The following is a 20,515-nucleotide window of genomic DNA, read 5'->3' as shown; positions in this document are numbered from 1 at the left end:
GCCTCTTTCGAGGCTTTCAATTTCCATATCAGCCGCTTTAGAATAAAAACAGTAACCTCAGCTTCAAATCTAATATGAAGACGGCATCTATTCTTCCCATTATCGCCGCTTTTATTGCGGCAACTTCTGTTTTGCCAGTGGCAATTACTGTATATAATTATTTATCATAAATGACTGTCTTTGCCAGCTCATTAACTTGTTGATAGACTGCAAGCTCAGAAATTAAGAATCCACGATCAGAGCAATGCGCTGGCGGGCCCTCAGGTGGCGTGTGTTTGGTTTAGAGGCAAGGGTTTCAATGTGATTGTACGTACACACATGCATACATGAGGTAGTACTGAATCCTTCGAGGAGCGGTTTGTTGGGACTTGGCTTGTCGTTTTGTGGCTATATTTGGAAACAAGGGCGGTAAAATGCTTTGCCATACTGCTACAAGCTTGCATCCGATGTCGTATGTGTGAAAGCATGTACGTAAAATACTTGTGTTCTTGATCAATTTGGGTCTATTCTTAAGTATTTGAAGAAAGACTCCTACTTCCTCTAGAACTGCCGACGTATATAGCAGATACCAATACTTTCCACTTGAAACCTATGTGATATAGAAAGATGTTCAGACAAGTCATTTGAACCAGATGCTTTGATGTTCAGGATCAACTGGGCTACATTAGGCTATATGTAAATATGTAAACAATAACTGACTTTTTTTTTCCCTGTCTCTTCTCCTGCATGGACTTTTGATATTCAATGTGGATTCTAAGCAGCAGATACCACTGGAAAAGGAGGTGTGGGCGGATCCGGCATTGGTGCTATCGTTCAATTTATTAGTCGTAGTATTTGGTTTTAATCTGCGGCTTATTATAAGACTAAGAGAATGACTACTACCAACTACACAGCATACTTGTGCATGCCGCGTATACGGAATATGTATGCGGTGTGATGGACTGCGCCTTTCATGCCATGTACGTGTGGGAACTGGTCTATAGATGGCGCTGTTTGGATAATATACCGCTGCTCCGTATTTTTTCTCTTCAAAACTACTGCGGCTTCTGCATGTTTTGGAGGAGCTCATGTATGTACGGCATGTGCATGCATATGCGTGATAAACGCCAACGAGGATTTAGGGCGGGCTAATTAATAGAGTCACGATCAGGATGGGGGCTGCATCCGCCACAGTGTGTGTGTAAGTAATAAAGGCGATAATTTTGGGGAAGCGAGAGAGGGGGTGTGCGCCGCGAAATGCCGAGGCTTGTTGGGAGTGTGTGGCTTGGCGATTTTTGCGCTGCGGAACTAGGGACAGACATAGAAACAGAAAAGAGAAAACAAAAATCCTTTTTGACATGTGAATGTGGGAGGGAGAGAAAGAAAGACGTGGAGAGAGACAGGGGGGCCAAGGCACAGGAAAATACTTGTGATTTTGGCTGGGCTGGAGGACCGGGATGGCGTGATGAAGGGACTGGGGATGCGATTTCTTCGCTTTTTTATCCGTCCCTACAAAGTATCTACGTACTATTGGTACTATCGAGTACTAACAGATAGTTGTCTCATCTGTTGTTGTTTTAGGGTTGCACCGGGTGACTCAGACTCAGGTGAGCCTCGGTACTGGAAACGGGAAATGCTCCAGAACTAAAGGTGAAGAGGTGAAGGAGACTTGGCGGGGTATTGAAGCAGAATAGCAACTAGGAAGAAAGAAAGGAGAGACAGGGTAAATATTGAACGAAGAATTGTCTCTGTGTAATGTCATGGGGACTATCATTTTGTAAACCTCGCAATTCATATGGTTCAGGGCTGCAGCCTTGTCTTTTCAAGCTAGAGCATTACAACTTCATTGAATCGTGCTGGAGCGATAGGCCTCGTCTATGCAAGATCAGCGCAGATCGCAATTGCATTTCCCCAGATTCTGCTAAGAATCTCATCGCAGACACTAAGAATTTAGCACTGCTACTGCTAGCTAAGAATAACCAAGGCATTGAGCATGATGCGCAGTGGAATGGAGTATAGACGTTCATGCGGCTCGGGTAGCATTCCGTTGATGGGGGACCACGGACATGTTACTTGATTGTTTCTAGCGTTCGGGTTGATGGGTTTTGGGTGGATAGGTGAGATGGTGTTAAAGTATCTGTTGTAGTAGGCTTTTAGTGGTATATTGATAGACGACGACGTCTGTAAACTGGGAGTTTTATAGGCTTCAAAGGCATCTTTATATAAGGTATATGAGATGGGCTCCAGAAATTGTCGTCGCGTAGAGGCATCATCATTTGTGGCTTTGGTTAACCAGTAATGTACAATAGAGTTTCACAACTTGACGTTCATACATGTAGCTCTTACGCCGCCTTGCCAGAGTTCACAACCGCCCTCTTCTCAATCTTATCCTTCAACGCATCCCAAATCCACGCCTCGGTCAAGTCTTTGCTCTTCTTCCCCTTAGCCTTCTTCTTCTGCGTCCTCACCTCCTGCACGCCAAACTTGGTCATGGCCCGCAAGTTGTACCACTTCCTCGTCTCATTCTCTGCCATGGCGTCCTCGGCGTCTCGCACGTAGTTTACAATGCCAAATCGCCGATTTGACGGACGCAGGTGGCCTGCTTGCATGGTGCTGTAGCGAGGCTTTGCGATGGCGCTCATGGTTGTGAGGGTAAGTTCCGTCGAGGGGGGCAGAGCGCTGTGGATGAAGCGCTCGAGGACTGGGCGGCTGGTGCGTGCGGCTGGAGGGAGGTGGATGTAGATGTGAGTGACAAAGGGGGATGTGGTGTATGCGACGAAAATGAGAGGGATGAGGCCGCAGAGGGCAACTAGAGGAAGGTCAGCTATGTTCAGCTTGGTTCAGAATAGTGTTATACAGAGAGAGAAAGCATGAAGTGCCGATACCAACCATATAGCCTCTTCATGGTGGGCAAAGGAGGTTGGTGTATGGAAGATGAAGCCTCAACAAGGGAGATTTTGATGAAATAACACGTCCAAAGTCACAGCAACTCACCTCCTATAGTCTCCCACTCTGGCTTCTCCGCCTTGATATATCCTGGGACAACAACAAACGTAAAAAACGCCCCAAGAAACAGCGTCGTCACCTTGACCATGGCCAGAAACGTTATCCTCCCCGTACCCGCATGATAGATGAGCAGTCTCTCAGCAATATCTATCCTCATCATCATTAGCAGATTTCTCACGATAGAAGATGGTCAATTTGGTCGTTACCATAGTGCTTAGACCCAGCATTAGCAGCGGCGGCTTTTGCCTGCTGCTTGGCCTGTTCAGCCGCTGGGAGGTTCGGTTTTGAGATGGGCTTTTTGGGTAGTTGGGCGTAGCATCGCCGGAAGAGACATTTGCTTTCAATGAGCCGTAGGTGGCGAGCTCGGATGAGATTTTGCCGATTGATGAGGCCGGATGGCGATGAGAAATTGGCAAATGGGGTGAATGGTTTTTTACTACATAATCTTGATGAGAACATGCTGGGCTGTGAGCTCTTGTTGGAATCGAGAGCTCGATTAAGCTGTGGCTGCATGTAGTTGATGGATGGCGGTTTTGTCCAGGCTAGTTGGAGGACCGGATTGGTCCACCCCGCGATAACGATAAAAGAGCTGCCACTAAAGAGAGCTCTATATCGCTACCTACCATCGTGTGTCTATAAGTCTTATGATTTTCGATCACATCCTTTCTTGTTTTTTTTGTCCTTCATGAAGTCAAAGTGCCATTGTTTTATTTTGAGTATAATACTATTATCTTTGTGTGTATCTCGCCTTGGTGTCCTCATTTAACCAATGTTCTTGGTGAAAAACTCCTTCCACTGATCCAGCGTCCACCCAGAACTCGTATCCTGAACAACGCCATCAAAAACCACCGTAGGAGTAACGTGGACGCCTATCAGGCGATTCATCTTGGTGACAACCTTCAAGTCGTTGGTCACGGCATTGCCGCTGTTCAGCGATCCGTCCTCTCCGGCTTTCTCAGGAATGGCCAACAGCTTGTAGACCTCGTCCTCACTGACACCAACCTTGGCAGCGACCTTGGCCAGGCGACGGTAAGTCTTGTTCCGAGTCTCATTGACGACACTTATGTCATAGAACTCGGTCTGCACCGCGAATAGCTCGCCACTAAACGCCCAGAACTTCTCGGGAGCCAGACGCAGCACCGCGAGCCCGGTCTCATGCATCAGCGTCGAAGAGGGGTGCCATGGCTGCACCTGCTGGCGGAAGACGACGGTGAGGCTGTTGGCCCAGACGGAGTTCTCGCGAATGGCTGGGAACACTTGCGTGGTGAGAGTTTTGAAAATCTTTGCAGAGAAGGGACAGCAGTAGTCGAGGTAGAGCTCAAAGGTGTGAGTTGCGCGCGGGACCGACGAGCTTGAAGCGGCCGGCGGGGCGAATTCGAGCTTGTGGCCTGCAAACTTGGGAGGGACAGCCATTGTGTTGTAGTGTTGATTGTGCAATTGTAGATTGATTGATTAGGTATGTAGAGATTGGAGGAGTTGACACCGTTGGCTTTGTTGAGACTTCCAAGCTGTAGGAGAAGATGGTTTAAATTAATTCTTCCGAGTTCAAAGAGCAGCTACCCCTCAACCCCTCCGTCTTACCTGCCACATGCTGACTTTACTCGTTATGTGCAAATGATGTCAAAGAGGCTTCAGTCGCCGGGCGTGCCTGCCTCTAAGATGGCGGGGCACACTGATAGGACAAGATCAGCCCGAATGGCGTGTGATTGCGTGCGATTGCATAATTCGCCCATCTACAAATTGGTGACACATCTTTGGCAAGTGTTGCTCTGCAAGTGATGTGATGCATCCGATTTGAATGCTGCTATGCTCGAATAAGCATCATGATAGCTGACTTGACAGCGGCCAGTGTAAGTCTCACTGCTCAATGCTTACAGGGTAATACTACAGGTTTCACAAGAGACAAAAATAGTGATAAGAAGAAGACAACAGATGCTCAAGAAAAAAACAGTATCTTTATTCTGACAAGTTCCAGCTGTCAATAGTATCAATCTAAACAACGCTCGTCATATATCATACATCCAATCCAATGAGCTCCAGGCTCTCTTACTTCCATCGCTGTGGTTGCCCACCCAACTATCGAGCTTCTAAGAAATGATGAGGAAAAGATACAAAAGAAAAGATAAGATAATCATACAACCTAGCCTTTCAACTCAACATGATATACTCCAACGTCCGTCCTTCTCTTGGTAAAAACATTCATTCCACTACGCGACTCTTCTCAGTCTGATGTTGATATCATTGGCACATCGCTCAAAGCCAATGCCAAATCCATCTTCAGTTCTCGGCTCGGGGTATTGTTCGCTCTCGCCACGCGGGTTCTCAATGTCAAACTCCCGCAGGACACTGGCGACCACGTACAGAATCGTCTCGAGCCCGACTTTCCTTCCGGGGCACAAGTTGCCCGCCACACCAAAGACTCGCAGCTTTCGCACCATGGAGGCGGAGAGGTTGCCAGCATTGTTTAGGAGCCTTTCAGGTGAGAAAGTAGAAGCATCAGGGCCCCAACTTTCCGTGTTCCTGTTGAATGACGACATGGCAAGGTAGATGAGATCTCCCGACTTCAGGTGGATGGGCTGTGAGTTGGGCACTGCGACGTCGAAATCTGCCTTTGCCACACGCGGAATTGCCGTCATGTGCAGTCGCAGAGTTTCATACAAGCATGCGGCCAAGAAGGGGAATGACTCTCGGATGCGGACCAGGTCAATGTTGCCTTCTTCATCCAGAGCATCTGGGTTTCGTGCTTCTTTGATAACTCTGTCGAAGAGATCCGGACGCAAGAGCAGATGGCGGATCATCCAGACTGCCATGGTGCTGGGGGTTACCATCAGGCCGAGCGATGTAAGCAGCTCAACATTGAAGTAGTCCTTGTTGGATTCCCACTCGGGGTCAGACATGACGACGGCATTGATTCGGTGAGCAATCTGTCTGACCCTTGATGCTCGGTTATTGGCGTGAGCGGCTTGCAGCCTGTTGATGATGAATTCTCTAGCTTTGTGGGCTGCTTGGGCAGTGTATTTGGAAAACGGTCTTAGAAGAGTCATCTGAGAGCCGCTGAGTTCCATGAACTGGTTCTGAAACTCTTCGTCCACAACCCATGGGCTTTCAGGGCCCCAAAGGGCACTGGCGACAGCCGAGCTGGTGAGCTTGAATAGCCAGGGGCCGAGCTCGGTTTCCTGAACATCAGGCTGGCTCTGAAGTTTCTGGCCTGTAGTTTCAGCCATAGCTGCAAGAAGAGCTCTGGCGTTGCTCGCAGATGAGAACTCGCCAACGTGGACAGGGCGAGGATCATAACCTCCAATGGCCTGGATGGAAGAGTCGCTCAAGCCGAATACACGGCGGCCAATCAAGAAAATGACGTTGGCGAGACTTGTCTCTGAAGTGTGTCTAGACAGGGCACTTTCCATTGATGGGTCTGTGACGACAATCTTTCTTGGGAAGATGTTGATGGAAAGCACCGGATTGGCGCAGTTGAGGATGGCATTATATACAAACGAGTAGAGCTTATATCTCAGCCATGAGAGCAACTTGATGATTTTGACGGAAAGTGGTTTCTGATTGTAGTTTTTGCGGCCACGATACGTGTGTACCAGAGGGGCCATCAAAACTAAAAGCAAGAGGAAGTGATATGGGAACGGAGATGAGACATGGGGCTCAGTGAAGACTGGGCCAACCACACCGAGGTGAGATGTTGAAGATGGGATGACGTTCATCGTGTCTATCCAAGAAGAATTGATCTTCAAGAGCGTCGTGTAAGTGGAAATAGAGTGCTTATTGAAGGCGTCTGATGTAATAGAGATCAGATTGTCTGTTCCAAAGATCTGATATAAGTTGGTATATATATGTGTGTATGTGTGTGTGTGTATGTATGTATATTTCTTGATGTTGTTGGTTTGTGTTGTTGTCTGTTTGTGATGGTGAATGATGAGATGCCACGGAAAACAGCAACGCACCGGCATATTTATCTACATCAGACGAACACACACGAACCGGACAAACGGGTCCAGCAAAGGAGGCTGAATCCCATCCATCTCCAAACTAGCACAAACAGTCACCATGCCTGGTGAGGCTATGGAGCGCAACAAAGCTCCCCAAAAAGAAATCACACTACGAAGTGAGGCCACCGTCGGACTCACCCAATGGGCCTCAATCCTGCCCACTGCCGTAAAAGCTGAGCATTTTTGGGCCCCCAAAAGATTTTTCTTCCCACATTCAGCGCCCCCTCCACCCTCGGCCATCACTTATCACGGATAAAAACGACAAGAAAGATGCCTAACACGATGACAAGTTCATCCCACTTGGGGCGTCATGGCTAGGGCAAACGAGTAAAGGTAGGGATGGCAGTTCACTTGATCAAAGCTTTGTGGGAGGACGGGACTAGCATCGTTGGGGGTTCCCACATCGGGGAACGGTTGATCGAGGCTATGTACATGAGCAGCTGAACATTATAGGCTTTTCTACTTTTTTTTTTTTTTACTTTTACTTGTTCAGCATCGATATGAACCCTTGCTAGTTGCGTTAGTATGATGAATATACCGAGATCAGGTAGTAGGGAGGGCAAGAAAACAGCCCCATGTAAGAGTCAGGGAAGAAGGCCATGTGGTTTGGCCTGCGTTAGCATGGGAGAGGATGAGAAGGGAGGGGGCGTGTACCAAAAACTCATTGACGAGCGCCATGTTTACCTCTCTATGGGTATCCTAAATAGGCCAATGATCCAATTTAGACTGCCTATTGGTAGAATCTCACTTTTTTTTTGTCCTTTGGTCTAGTATTTCCCTCACGAGGACTTCAAGCCAGGGAGGGAGGGAGGGAGTATAGGGCGTGAGCGTAAACTGGGGCTGAGGACTGAGACTTGGGGCTGGGATGTAGGAGGGATAGAAAAAAAAAAGTATCCGATGATCTGAGTGGCTGATTGGCCGCCTTGTGTCCATTGGACTCAAAACCCAGGGGGGGAAGGATTGGGACGCTGGTTATGGGGAATGATGCCTGGGCTGAGCGTTTGCTGTGGTGTAAGAGTCAGTGTTGGTGGGAAGGGATGCTACCCGATTGGGAAACCGGCCGTGGGGCCTAGCCTGGTTTTCACCGAGGGGCTGGTCGTTGGGTCTTTTGGGGTCTGTTTTGGCTTGGTGTTGGTAATACTATTTGAAATTTTGAAATACGATTGATGAAAATGGTGGACATGAAGTCTAGTAAAAAGTGCAGAAAAGGAGATATATACACAGTGACTCTGTTTTATTTTATTTCCTTCGAGTTGAAGAAAAGTCCTAGATACGAAGCAAAAAACAGCCCTGCGCTACGTTAGTGTAAGAGTCAAAAAAAAAAAAAAAACCAGCGGTGTCATCAGCGGTCATCATGGCTGTCATCCAGCTCTCAAAGGGGAAATTCTAGAATGTCTCATATTTTTATTTATATCATGTGTGCGACCCTCACTTTTTTCATCCCCTCCCTTACAGACTAACTTATGAAAATGTCTTGAAACTCTTTTTTTTTTTTTTATGCCTCGCCCTATTTGGCCCAGGCACAAACGAGCATTTGTAAGATGGCTACCACCCTGCAACAATATCTGCCAATGCAATGGAGTGTGCTACTGCATGCAATGTGACTGATGTCAAGATGCATTGTGCATAAAGGCTGCCTTAGCTGGAGTGCTAGCATAGGGCTGGATGGATGCAATATCTTTAGATTGTATCTGCGTCTAGTCTAGTCGATGTCGATTAAGTGGACGAGGTGGACAGGCAGACAACATGAGACAAACATAAACGAAGCTCGAGTCCAGTCATCCTGCGCTTGGCACGCCCCCCTCCATGTTTGCCCATCTCTCATATTTTATCCCCTTATCTGCCAGAATGAAAATGATGAAAATCAAAAATAAGTAATTGAATAATGATAGCTACAGCTCAGTACTAACACTGATACTACTACTAGTCCAACTCATAGCCCATCTGACAATGATCCAATCCCAGACGTCCATTGACTAGATTCACTTCCACTTCACCTTGACTACCCTTCGGTCAACCGCAGCTGCGCGCGTCTCGTCCGTCCCACTCCCCCACCATCAGCGTCACTTGCATCACCGTCATCAGATCAGCCGCTCCCAGATGCAGGGTTCAGGTCCCCGTCCCGCCCTTGCTTTGCCTCTCAGCCCCAGCCGCCGAGGGTGTAACCAAGGCAAATCGCGTCGTATTGCCAGTCGTAATTCTCTCTCTATCTGCTCTGTTGCTGTTTGCTCATTGGGTGTCACAAAAAGATACTAGACAAGATCAAAGACCACGAAGAGCCAATGAGGCAACACGAATAGTCATTGAGAGAAGCTACAATGACACATTAAAGCAAACGCACTGGACTAAATTTCTCTTTCACCTCGAGAAGCGTTCATGCTTGATGGCCCCAAAGATACACATCATATACGTATAAATATATACGTATAAATATACGAGTTACCAGGCTCGTGTTGGGTCGGTTAGACAACGCCCATCACGGGAAGGATTGAGGCCGCAGACAACAGCGAAAATGCCGGAGCCGAGTCGAATGACAGCGGGCGGCCGCATGAAGTGACGCCCCAACCGCCGCCTTGGCGCAAACTGTGTTTTGCTTTGCTTCACGTTCTCGGCTTCTTGATTATTATTCCTCGTCGCTTGCTGCTGCGGCTACTTGGCGCAAGATGCACCATCGCCAATCTAGCCATAATCCTCATCAATAGCTGGTTCATGCTAGCAGCGGCAATAGCCGGGGGAGCGACGATGGCTCGACAGCGCAACGACGGATTACTTGCAGCAGGCACTTACTTGTTATGGCGTCGTAATCGCCTGTTGGCCGCTGTTTAGCTCCCGCGATGGGCTTATAGTGGCTGCGGGAAAAGAAGCGGGTAGGGCTGTAGCAATAAGCAGGGACAGGCTTACCATCACCCAATCGGGCCATGCATAGTGAGGGCATGCATGTATGCACTCAACCGCATTATGCGTTCGTTCCCTCCCTTCAGCTCATCTATTTTTTAACTTTTGTCTCTCGTTTAAGCCGCCCTGCAGTTTGTCTCTTCTATTTTTTACCTTTTTTTTTTCTCTTTTTCTGGCGTCGTCTGGTGGGGCTGATCTTCAGCTGGGAACATCAGCTCTAGGACTGAGAGCGAGACTTAAGAGAGAAGATGATACGCCGAGCGGGCAACGGGAGCGACCCGAATCTATCCAAGCGATACAAGGGCCTGGTTCCGAGGAAAGCAAAGCACGACTTCTCATTTTTTATTCTCTCTCTTCTTCTTCATTCTTCCAAGGCAAAACGCAAACTCGCTTCGCCTCGCATCAGCTGAGCAGAGCAGTGACTAGTAGCCAGCCACTTGGTAATTGCTGCTCTTGATGTCATTCAGGCAACAAACCCAAGGTAGGCATAGCATAGCCCTCGTCGCCTTACTTCTTCCCTCCAGGCAGGCAACAAATCTCCAGCAGCAGTTAGTCATACCGGCCACTTACGCTCTCTCTCTCATCTTTCTTCTATTTTTTCTTAATTAATTTCTTATCCTACCGCAACTGCCACTGCCAACCATCTACTCTGCATCAGCCATCTGCGCGGCATATCTTCCGTTATCTTCTGTTGGTCGGATCCCTCCCTCTGCCGTCCTCCCCCTCCATGGACATTATTCGTCCCATCTCATCCTCTTCCAGGGTCCCCTCCAATAGCGCAGCCTCCAGTCCCCCAAATCAAATCCGGCCCCTCCCCCTCCCTCCACCTCCCAACTGCTCGTGTCTGCCCGGCCTTCACCGAGCAGAGCTGATGCCCCTGCACGCAGCTGAAGTGCAACTCCGGGGCTCGATGTCACCTCTGCGGAGCGGCGTCTGCCCCGCTTTGTGTCTCTTCCCTCAGCAGCCTGGTGGGGGAGAATTGATACAGAGGACACAACCAAAAGAAAAAGAAGAAGAAGAGACAAAAGCAACCCCCATGGCATGATTTTTTCCCCATTCCTTTTTTTATCCGGTAGATGGATCGCGCAGATGGCTGCCCAGGCAAGGGTGATTACATGTAAGCAAAGCACAGCAAACAAGCACAAGAGAGGGAGGAGGCCAACAACAAGACCCAGACCAGAGACTATTTGCTAAGCCGCATCGAGCTGAGAGATCTAGGCCCCATCCAGGGTTCACGCGCCGCTGGTGATTCTGTCTGGCCCCCTGTTCCAGTCTATTTGTTTTGTTTCTTTTTTTTTTTGCACTCTCCCCTTGTCTGTCTACCTTGCAGAAATGACGTCCTTCTGTCTTCCCCCCCCGGCCTGTCGCTCTGATTCGGCGCATCATACGACTGGGGGCTAAAACGAGGCTGGCTGGATTGCTGTTCCAGACCAAAACGATGCAAAAGCGGGAGAAGAAAAAAAAGAGCAGAGAGGAAAAAGTACGACCTAGGCACCCATGTTATCGTAAATCCCAGAAATCGAACGGTGACGTGCTACCCGCTCAGGACCCCGGAGCAAATACTACGTATCCCAGGTAGCATTCTGATTCCATGTCGCGTCACCACGTGGTACGGCTACACCATATCCTTGTAGTCCCACAGAGGGAGATATTTTTCCCAAGACAAGAAAACAAGAAAAGGAATTCAATTGGGAGGTAGAGAAAAAACTCAAATTGTCAAATCAATTACCAGGCTCTAGCTGCATAGGACCTGCAGGAGTCATGGCAGAAAAGTGCTGCCTGGCCATGCAAGGGCGGAGCAGAAAAAAAAAGCGTTGCCTTGGTATAAGTGCGTATGTCTCTGTGTGTGTGTACGACGGTGACTCTACTCTTAGTCCAGGTGAGGCGCACAACGGACACTTCAAGTTGGCCGAAGCTATTCTTTTCGTCTTTCTACTCTCTCCTTTCCGCCATCTCTTCCAGGTGAGGCTTCGGTATTGTTGAGGCAAGCTCAAGACTGCGGCCCAAACACCCCGGAGCAACGGCTGCGGCGGCGAAGCATGGGGAAAACTGATTCTCAAGGCTGAGACAAGGAATATTCAGGCGAGCCTGTTTGTGCAGCTGGATATGTGATGCGGGCTGTAGACTATCGAACATGGGATGTGAGATATGGGTAGGATAAGAGACGCTGGATACCGAAGAACTGGAAGGGTGTGGATATGATATCTGATAGTGGTGACATCAACCCGGCCTCTTGCTGGCTTCACTCAGCTCAAGGCAGAATACAGAGCATTCTTACCACACCACAGAAGCCTACATCGTCAAATGGTATCAATTTTGATCAATCTTTTTTTCTATTTTTGCTGTCCTAGTCTAAACCAGAAACACACCAAGCCTAAGAAACCGTATTCTTCGTCACAACGCCCCTCGCAAACTCTCCAAACGTCAAGTGCTGCTCGATATCCACCTCCTCGCCCAGATTCGGCTGCGTAAACACCGCCAGCGTGTTCCTCGCTACCCTCCCATCGCTCACGCTCGCCCTGACCCCCCTCACAAAGTGCGGCACCGCCTTGAACCTGCCCGCCGTGATGCGCTCCAGGGCCTCGCCCGTCTGGAACGCGATGCAGTCACGCGGGATCTTGACCTGCACCGTCTCGCCCGTTCGAGACTTGATGTACAGGCCGGCCGCGGCGTCGGGCGACGCAGGCAGCTCGTCCAGGGGAGGGAGGGAGGCCCCCGTGAGGCTGGTGAGGTCCGCCGCGCTGGGCACCGTGGGGTCAACCTGCTTCTCGTCGATGAACATGGCCGATGTGAGGCCCGTCAAGCAGCCGTGGTCGAGATGCGTGCCGCACCAATCGTCCTCGTCGCCCTCTGCCGCCGTCGACGCCGCGTCGGACGCCCCCTGGGGGAAGTAGTGCAGCAGCCTCGCTTTGGTGGTGTTGGACGTGCTAACGACGTGCTCCAGGTAGCCCTTGGGGTAGCCCTGGATCTCCTTTTCGGCAAAGCGGTCGCAGGCGCGCGCCACCAGCACGGCTACGTCGATGATGAGGCGGCACAGGCTGGTCACTGCCGGCTTCATGCCGGGGAGCACTCGCTCCGCCGGCCAGATGTTGGGTGAGAGGTACTCGGGAAAGGTCTCGGGCGAGAACTCTGGCGTGGGCTCGGCACAGTCCAGGCTCGGATTGACGTAGAAGGCACAGTTTGCGTAGTAGGATCCCTTGAAGGTGTCGGCCTGGCCATTCTTGAGCGTCTCCTTGCCGAGGGACCAGCCAGTCAGGTACTTTGCCTTGGCATTTTCCAGCTTGTCTAGAGTAGTAGGGGGCGAAGGTCAGTGTCTGCTGCATATGTGGCTGGCAAACTAGATGCATCTCTATGTCGTTGCCTGAACTTGGCCCCCTCCCCCAAATGACTCCCTCCCCTCTTTGATAGTCCTTCCCTTGAAGAAAAAAAATGAAAGGGGCAAGAAGCAGCAAACCAACAAGACTTACCTAGTTCCTCCTTGGGGAGGTTACCCAAATAAGATCCATATGATAAGGCGACATGGCGCAGCTGCGCAAACTCCTCCGGAACGTTCTTGACCACTAAGATGCCCAGGGAATCAGGGCCAAAAGCCTCCTGCAAAGTCTCGAATGAGACGTTCCCTGATGGCTCGTATGTTAGTCAGGGGAAACTCGGCACGTATGAGTAAAGAAATGTGAGTAGGGTAAGTATATTCGGTTTAAGAAAAAGAGATTGTGGCGCGGGTTGTGAAAGTGGGATTGTGTGAGTGGGCTGTTTGAAATCCATCGATTCGTTCAAAGCTGTTTTGCACGGCACGGAGGACTTGTACAAAGTAGGAAATCACAAGTAGATGCACTTGAGGCGAGGCTCCTCATACCGTTTTGGAGGTCTTGGAGGGACACAGTCACAGCCTGTGCCAGAGGAGCCATTTTGAAACGACGATGGCGATGAGGATTGCAGATGTCAGATGCTGACAGGAGGAATGGAGTTGGCCTATATGGCGAGAAATAGACAGTACGAGGTAGAAAAAAGGGGCGATCCAAACTTCACCAGATGGATGTTGATGCGAAAGAAAAGGATCAATCTAATTACTCCCAATCGTACGAGGAAAAGGGCACCTCTTTTCGCGGTTTATCCTCGCCCCCAAAACCGCCGCCACAACGGCCCCATTTTCGCTCCTCCACGCTCTAAAGCAGAGAAATAATCCGAATTAGCAGCTCTCCAAGCTCGCTTCAGTCCCGAGCCATATCGATTCTCTAGCGGGGGAGGGGCAGAAAAATAGAGGGAAACCAATCTTGACACAAACAACTGGAGAATACGCCAATAAGAGAGACAAAAGTCCCAAGAAGGCACTCACTGCGATTGCGCTTACGTAACGCGGAAAGCATAGCAGAGCTTCTCTGGGCCGAAAGATGGAGCTCGCCGTCTCCCGAGTTCATCCAACTCCAGCCGAGCCTTGTTTGGACTTCCAAAAGACGAGCCAAGGCTGTTCCGCTTAATGCTACCCATTCCATTATAGCCGCAGCACGCATATTGTCTTCCGGTCTTCGGACGCCCTTTTGATTGAGCGTTTCTGCTCGCCCCGACGCAAGCCGCGTCTCTCATTGGTGGCTCTGCCATAGCAGCAGCAGCAATCATGGTCAAGCCGTTGACCTTCAAGGGCGACAAAAAGACCAAGAAGCGGAAGCGCGCCGCCGCGGAGCTCCACGACGACGACGACGACAATGGCGCCGGCGAGTCCAGCAAGAAGCAGCTTGTCAGGGCAAACGACGACAACGAAGACCAGGCCCAGGACGACAGCTGGGTCTCGGCCGATGCCGTCACCGATGTCATTGGCCCCGTCATGATTGTCCTGCCTACGGACAAGCCCTCCGCGCTCGCCTGCGATCCCAGCGGGAAAGTGTTTGCGCTGCCGATTGAGAACATTGTCGACGACAATCCGACCAGCGCGGAGCCGCATGATGTGAGGCAGGTCTGGGTGGCCAATCGCGTGGCTGGCACCGGCAACTTTCGCTTCAAGGGACATCATGGGAGGTACGTTTTGGTCATGTTGCGCTTAGAAGTATAGTGCCCGTATATGCTCAGCATCCCGCTAACTTGGGATACGCAATGTATAGATATCTCGCCTGCGACAAGATCGGCCTGCTTTCAGCAACCTCAGAAGCCGTCTCCCCCCTCGAATCATTCAACCTAATCGCCACCGCAGACACGCCCGGCACGTTCCAGATCCAGTCCCTCCGCGACACCTTCATCACCATCAAGCCGTCTACGTCGTCCAAGCCGAATGCGCCGCCCGCCGACGTGCGCGGCGACGCCGACAGCATCACCTTCAACACGACGCTGCGCATCCGCATGCAGGCGCGCTTCAAGCCTCGCATCAGGACGTCTAAGGAGGAGCGTGAAAAGTCCAAGATAAGCCGGCGCGAGCTGGAGGATGCGGCTGGGCGGAGGTTGGACGAGGAGGAGGTGCGGGTGCTGAAGAGGGCGAAGAGGGAGGGCGATTATCATGAGCGGTTGCTGGAGATTAAGGTCAAGAATAAGCATGACAAGTTTGGCTGAAGGCTTTGTTGTCAGATTCACGTTTGCTGGATTGAAGAATACTTACGCAGCCACGATAGACTTGGAACTGAGATGTTGGGCGACCCGAGGCAGACGTCGAAGGGCTTGACTAAGGGTCGCAAATTCGAGGGCCTGCCTCAATCGATGAGAACGAGCTGGCCACTACATCTACAACCCGATCCAACGCCAAGTCATAAACCCTGCAAGCTCCCGGCCGCTGGATATCAGTCTTGTCTGGAGCCAAAACAGAAAAGGGGTTGGTAAAAGCAGTGTCCATCTCTGAATCTTGGACAAAAGACGAAAACCCTCCATTCAGCCAAAGCAATAGCTTATATATATACATATGAAGATAGAAGAAAATTCCAAAGTCCTCTCATCATTGCCAAAGAAACGAAAGCTCAACTTTTTCTGTGCCATTTGATATCTATTCAGCATCCGCGTATTTCAGTTCTCAGTTACCCGCCCTCCATGCCTTCACATTCCCGTCTTCTCCCGTCGTAAACACAACCTGCTCGTCGTCAAAAAAGCAAAACGAGCGCACAATCTCACTGCCGTGTGCGCCGGGTAGGACAACTCTATTGTCGTGGTCGAGTGCCCAAGCGTTGTTCGGTGTCTTGGCTAGGAAGACGAGTTCAAAGTTTTGTTTACTATTCGAAAACCCGATTAGCCAAGTCATAATTCTCACCTCAAGTACATCAATAACGAAGAGGACTTACTCCTGAGCACCCGCGCCCAATATAGCACCGCTCCCATCCAACTTGGTAGTCACATTCGCCACATACTGACACCCAAGCACCTTTCTCAAGTCCCCGAAATCCTGCGTCGCACTCCCATCAGTCCTCTCCTCGGCAACGTCGTACAGCGCAAACGTCTCGTCGTGCGACAGCGCAAAAACCTCGGTGGGCGTCAGGAACGCCGCGTCGTGGATCGAGGCGTTGTGGTTCAACGTCTGCACCGTCAGCTCGTCCTCGTCGGTGATGGTCGTGTCGTGGATGCTGACAAGGCCGTCGGTCGAGCCGGAGATGAGCAAGTTGGGCGAGGACGGGTGGAAGCCGAGAGAGGTGACGTCGTCGCTGTGGACTTCGGAGTAGCTTGCTTTGGGGGTCGGGGTGGAGCGGACGTCCCTGTGGTTTTTGATGAGCTTTTGGTGCACATAGGCAGTGAGGGAGTTCTTACCAGAGATGTATTGAGGCGACGTGGTTCTCCAGCTCTGTGCCGACGGCGATTGTTTGTGTGTTTGCGCTGCATGCCAATGACAAGATGGATGCCTCGGCCGCTATGAAGATAATATCAGCCAGAGATCCAGCAACCTTTCACCATCATCCGTATCTCATCATGCTTTCATCTTCATTCTCACTCTCACTCATCCATTCATCCCACCCTCTCATAAAGCTCACCTTGAAAATGCGCAACCCTCGCCGCCTGCCTCAAATCCCAAACCCCAACAGACCCATTCTCACCAGCCGTACACACCAACGAACTCCCCGCGTCAAACACCCGCAGCGTCGTCACGTTCCCATGGCTCGTCTTGAGGCTCGACACAGGCCCGGCTCCGAGTCGAGCAGGGTTGAATAGCGAGAGCGTCTGGTCCGAGGCTACGGTGGCGAGTCCTGCTGCTGTGCGGTGCGCCTCGAGCACGTAGACGTCGTCGGGACCGGAGAAGTGGTGCTGATCGATGTTGGTGAGGGTATACATTTTGGGTTTGTGGTATAAGGCAGTAGGCGAATGGGGTATAAGGCGAGAGGTAGGTATAGGTAGGCAAGAAGACCTCTTGGAGGTAATCGCTTTTGTGTGGCCCAGGTGCGGCTGTTTGGATGAAAGAAATTTAGATATCTCCAATAAAATCAATATGAGTTGTTGATGTGTTCCACTAGATCCAGATTCCAGATCTAGGTTCAAATAAAGATTCACGCAGAGCTAAATGTTCATCAAACAGCTGTGTAAACTCTTTTTCACCCACCAGGACGCTAAATTTAGAACTAGCCTCGTTAGCTACATATCCTCACACCTACAACTAGCACACATGTCACTCAGGCTTTCGATTCAAGGTTGAGAACGTATTTTAAAGAAACAGATTAATGTTACAGACATCTTTTCCGCTGCATCTATCGTACACACGTGTCTTGACTCTAAACAGTTCAAATCATTCGTCCAACATATGATAGGAGTGTCGCCAAAGCCAGCTTGAAAAAGGGAATTTCTCGTCTTCTTTTCCCAGAAAATCAAAAAAAAAAAAAAAAAAAAAAAAACCCCTCGCAAGACGTGCTCTTTCGTAGCAGCTCTTTGTATCAAACGCCATGTAAAGCTCTAAAACGCCAAAACTTTGATGAAACTTTGGAAAAAATTTCATTCACTTTTAAAACCCAACCCAATTATGTTATTTAATTGTTATCGCCGCGTCTTCCCCTTCAGTCCTCGCCAGCCAAGCTCTCGTTCATAGAGCGCTCATTGACACTTCGAAACGCCCGCTTGCCGACTTCGTAGCTACTGATCATAATGGCGCAAGCCGGTGCCACCTTTAGTGTGCGAGGAATCCAGCCTCGCCATAAGCCAGAGATACCCTCCGTCTGGAAGATGTGTAATAGCAGTCGTCCCATATTTTGCTGCTCGGGTGCCAGTGCGCTTCCGGCTGCACGGCGCGAACCGTCGTTGTAGACTTGGGTGCGCGTCTTGCCCACGTCAAACGGCATGGTCATGATAGATGCAATAGCGCCGGAGGTAGCGCCAGCAGCAAAGCTGTCAAGGAAAGTTTCTGTATGGCTCTCTCGGCTCTGAGATCGACGCCGGGCTGTTGTGCGGCTGAGGCCATCAAATGTGTCGCGGCTGGCTGCCCTGCCTTGTCGTTCTTCGCGAATATCGGAGATTCTAGATCGGATAGACTCGTATCCCCACCAGTAGAGGCCAGAAAAGGGCACATCTCTCCACAGAGTCAATGTCAGGCCTCGCCATAATGAGGTGTAGCCTTGAGTGGCAACCATGGAGCGGATCCCGCTGAAAGCTTCAACCAGGTGGTTTGTGGTAGAAGCACCAGACGCAGCCTGCATACGGGTGCGGACGAGCTCGATAGGGCCAACGGCGGTTGCTGCGAGAATTCGGGCGAAAGAGCCAGCAGTGAGCGGCGCATAATCGGTTGAGAGGCCTGAAAACGGGCTCATGGAGTTGAATCGCAGCCAATCGTATCCGGTGAAGTATATGATATTGGCGGGAATTGTCATGGCGAGGGTAGGTGAGAGGCCTCGCCATAATGTCGTGAATCCTTCATTGCGAGCAATCTTCCGCAGGCCATCAATCGTTGAGTGATATGTCTTCTTTTGGACTTCTTGCACTGCGCAGTCAGCGGCGGCGCCACTTCCGCTGGATGTTGCGATGCCCTCGACTCTCGGGGCGGCGAGGCAGTAATCTATGGCGCTCTCTGCGAAGAACACTTCGCGGCAGCATGCTGTGACGCCCAGTTCGGATGTCTGGACCGGGGTGAGGTTGGCGGTTGTTCGCATGAGTCTCGAAAAGTCCACAACCGGGGCGGCGGTGGCGGAAGTCGGCTGCGATTGTAGGCGTACGCGAACGACGTCCAGTGGAGTTACTAGGAGAGAATGAAAAGTTAATACATGTTGCAGTCCAAAGCTTGTAACCAATCTCAGCAGAGTTGACTCACCCAGCAACGAAGTCAAGAGACTGCCCGACATGGCCGACACCATCTTCTGGCCTGCTGTGATATCCGGAATGATGCTGCCTCCATCGCCATCGCCCGCACCCGCAATCCTAGGAATGCCAGACATGCTGGCCTCGTCTCCGTCTATCCTGTCGTAGTTTTGGCCGTTGAGCCTGTGGACAGTAGAGAGAGATCCCATGCCGCGCGGAGGGGCGTGAGCGAGGAGCCGACCCCTCGGGCCCTCACGAATATCCGGATGCTGGAGGCTTGTGCGCAGCTCTCTCGGAGATGCTCGGACCGGGCCGAATTCGGTCAGCGGTGTTTGGAGCTCGAAAGTTGGTGCTGTAGAAATTGTGCTTGATTGACAATGAGTCGATACGGATGTATGTTCAGAGGATGGATGAAGGAGACAGAAATTGGCAGTGGAAAGAGGAGAGAGAAGAATATCGAGTAGTCATAGCTAGGAAGGTTATTTGGTTAGCAGAGAGTGCTAGAAGCCGCTAGCCAAGGTGTAGCGCATGCAAGTGGTAAATATCGACGGCTCAGCGGCGTTCGTTGACGGAGCCCCGGTTTATTTTTTCTCGCTGCTTTTTTCGGGTTCGCCTCCACGCCGCAGCCGGAGATGAATCTGCACCGCGCCTGCTGTGTCTGCCAATCCCGCACCGAGGCGAGGCACCGTCTGTAGCCGAATGATGTCACGGCGCGCTGTGATTGGCTGGGCTTTTGCCGTGGCGATTGATAATCAGCGATAAGATGAACGCCTCCAGTATGTATGCGCATAGCTGGAGTAACTTTGATCTTGTACTGCTTCTCCATAGACCCCGTGGACCCTGCACGGCAGTGTTTCTGAGGGCCATGTTTGGCGCGCTGTGTTGATCCAGCAGCACCCCTTCGGCGATTGCTCGTATTAGTCTCGATATATGCCAGAGACACTCGATTGCCTACGTCTAGCTTAATCGCCTCCTACAGAACCTCTTTAGAGCCTCTTTCGCTTCTCTATCTTATCCACTAGCATTAGTTGGGCCTAGCTGTGCTCAAGCTGTACTGCAAGTACATGCACGCATTACGGCGTCTTAGTAATCGACGCCTGTCTTAGCCACTGGCCGATCGAGTCACTTTCTAAGAAGCGCTGAGTCTTGACCGATTCATTGCATATTGTACTCTAACATTGTAAGGCACTCCGTGTAAAAAAAAAAACTCCCTATACATGCAGTGTTAAGCCATCTGTATTCGTCCCCTATCATCACTCCTTCTCGCCTTATTTCCCTCTGCTTCTCAAGTCATACCTAGTGTTGAGTTCTTAATGATCATCATGTCTTTGTAAATCACATCATACACGGCCGTAATACCAGCATAAGCATTCCGCGCTGTGTTCATCAATTCCCCGCGCTCGGCCATATCGGACACACGCGTCTACGCTTCGTATCTTCCAACCACGCACCAGCCACAG

General features: G+C 50.6%; 8 protein-coding genes across 8 annotated transcripts; 1 reads left to right on the top strand and 7 right to left on the bottom strand.

The window, feature by feature from the left end:
* Window positions 1-2,321: 2,321 nt before the first annotated feature.
* TGAM01_v202898 (hypothetical protein) lies at window positions 2,322-3,444 on the bottom strand (the record flags this gene model as incomplete). Its single annotated transcript, XM_018810677.1, has 3 exons — window positions 2,322-2,788; window positions 2,974-3,132; window positions 3,192-3,444. The coding sequence occupies 3 exons, from the start codon at window positions 3,442-3,444 to the stop codon at window positions 2,322-2,324; spliced, it is 879 nt and encodes a 292-aa protein (XP_018656126.1).
* A 303-nt stretch (window positions 3,445-3,747) lies between these two features.
* Window positions 3,748-4,398, bottom strand: TGAM01_v202897 (hypothetical protein; the record flags this gene model as incomplete). The annotated part of the gene is made up of 1 exon (XM_018810676.1): window positions 3,748-4,398. The coding sequence occupies one exon, from the start codon at window positions 4,396-4,398 to the stop codon at window positions 3,748-3,750; it is 651 nt and encodes a 216-aa protein (XP_018656125.1).
* A 794-nt stretch (window positions 4,399-5,192) lies between these two features.
* TGAM01_v202896 (hypothetical protein) lies at window positions 5,193-6,698 on the bottom strand (the record flags this gene model as incomplete). Its single annotated transcript, XM_018810675.1, has 1 exon — window positions 5,193-6,698. The coding sequence occupies one exon, from the start codon at window positions 6,696-6,698 to the stop codon at window positions 5,193-5,195; it is 1,506 nt and encodes a 501-aa protein (XP_018656124.1).
* Window positions 6,699-9,606: 2,908 nt separating this feature from the next.
* On the bottom strand, window positions 9,607-9,903 carry TGAM01_v202895 (hypothetical protein; the record flags this gene model as incomplete). The annotated part of the gene is made up of 2 exons (XM_024549084.1): window positions 9,607-9,662; window positions 9,771-9,903. The coding sequence occupies 2 exons, from the start codon at window positions 9,901-9,903 to the stop codon at window positions 9,607-9,609; spliced, it is 189 nt and encodes a 62-aa protein (XP_024406199.1).
* A 2,349-nt stretch (window positions 9,904-12,252) lies between these two features.
* On the bottom strand, window positions 12,253-13,786 carry TGAM01_v202894 (hypothetical protein; the record flags this gene model as incomplete). The annotated part of the gene is made up of 3 exons (XM_018810674.1): window positions 12,253-13,163; window positions 13,346-13,498; window positions 13,735-13,786. 3 exons carry the CDS (start codon window positions 13,784-13,786, stop codon window positions 12,253-12,255), a joined length of 1,116 nt encoding a protein of 371 aa, XP_018656123.1.
* Window positions 13,787-14,493: 707 nt separating this feature from the next.
* Window positions 14,494-15,416, top strand: TGAM01_v202893 (hypothetical protein; the record flags this gene model as incomplete). Its single annotated transcript, XM_018810673.1, has 2 exons — window positions 14,494-14,891; window positions 14,975-15,416. 2 exons carry the CDS (start codon window positions 14,494-14,496, stop codon window positions 15,414-15,416), a joined length of 840 nt encoding a protein of 279 aa, XP_018656122.1.
* A 451-nt stretch (window positions 15,417-15,867) lies between these two features.
* On the bottom strand, window positions 15,868-17,111 carry TGAM01_v202892 (hypothetical protein; the record flags this gene model as incomplete). Its single annotated transcript, XM_024549083.1, has 4 exons — window positions 15,868-16,063; window positions 16,133-16,540; window positions 16,593-16,692; window positions 16,814-17,111. 4 exons carry the CDS (start codon window positions 17,109-17,111, stop codon window positions 15,868-15,870), a joined length of 1,002 nt encoding a protein of 333 aa, XP_024406198.1.
* A 713-nt stretch (window positions 17,112-17,824) lies between these two features.
* TGAM01_v202891 (hypothetical protein) lies at window positions 17,825-19,264 on the bottom strand (the record flags this gene model as incomplete). Its single annotated transcript, XM_018810671.2, has 2 exons — window positions 17,825-18,996; window positions 19,069-19,264. 2 exons carry the CDS (start codon window positions 19,262-19,264, stop codon window positions 17,825-17,827), a joined length of 1,368 nt encoding a protein of 455 aa, XP_018656120.2.
* Between the last annotated feature and the right edge of the window lie 1,251 nt (window positions 19,265-20,515).

This window comes from Trichoderma gamsii (assembly GCF_001481775.2).
Source record: "Trichoderma gamsii strain T6085 chromosome Unknown Scaffold_7.2, whole genome shotgun sequence".
NCBI lineage: Eukaryota > Fungi > Ascomycota > Sordariomycetes > Hypocreales > Hypocreaceae > Trichoderma > Trichoderma gamsii.
Note: the sequence above shows the minus strand (reverse complement) of the source record. Positions and strands in the feature narration are given on the sequence as shown.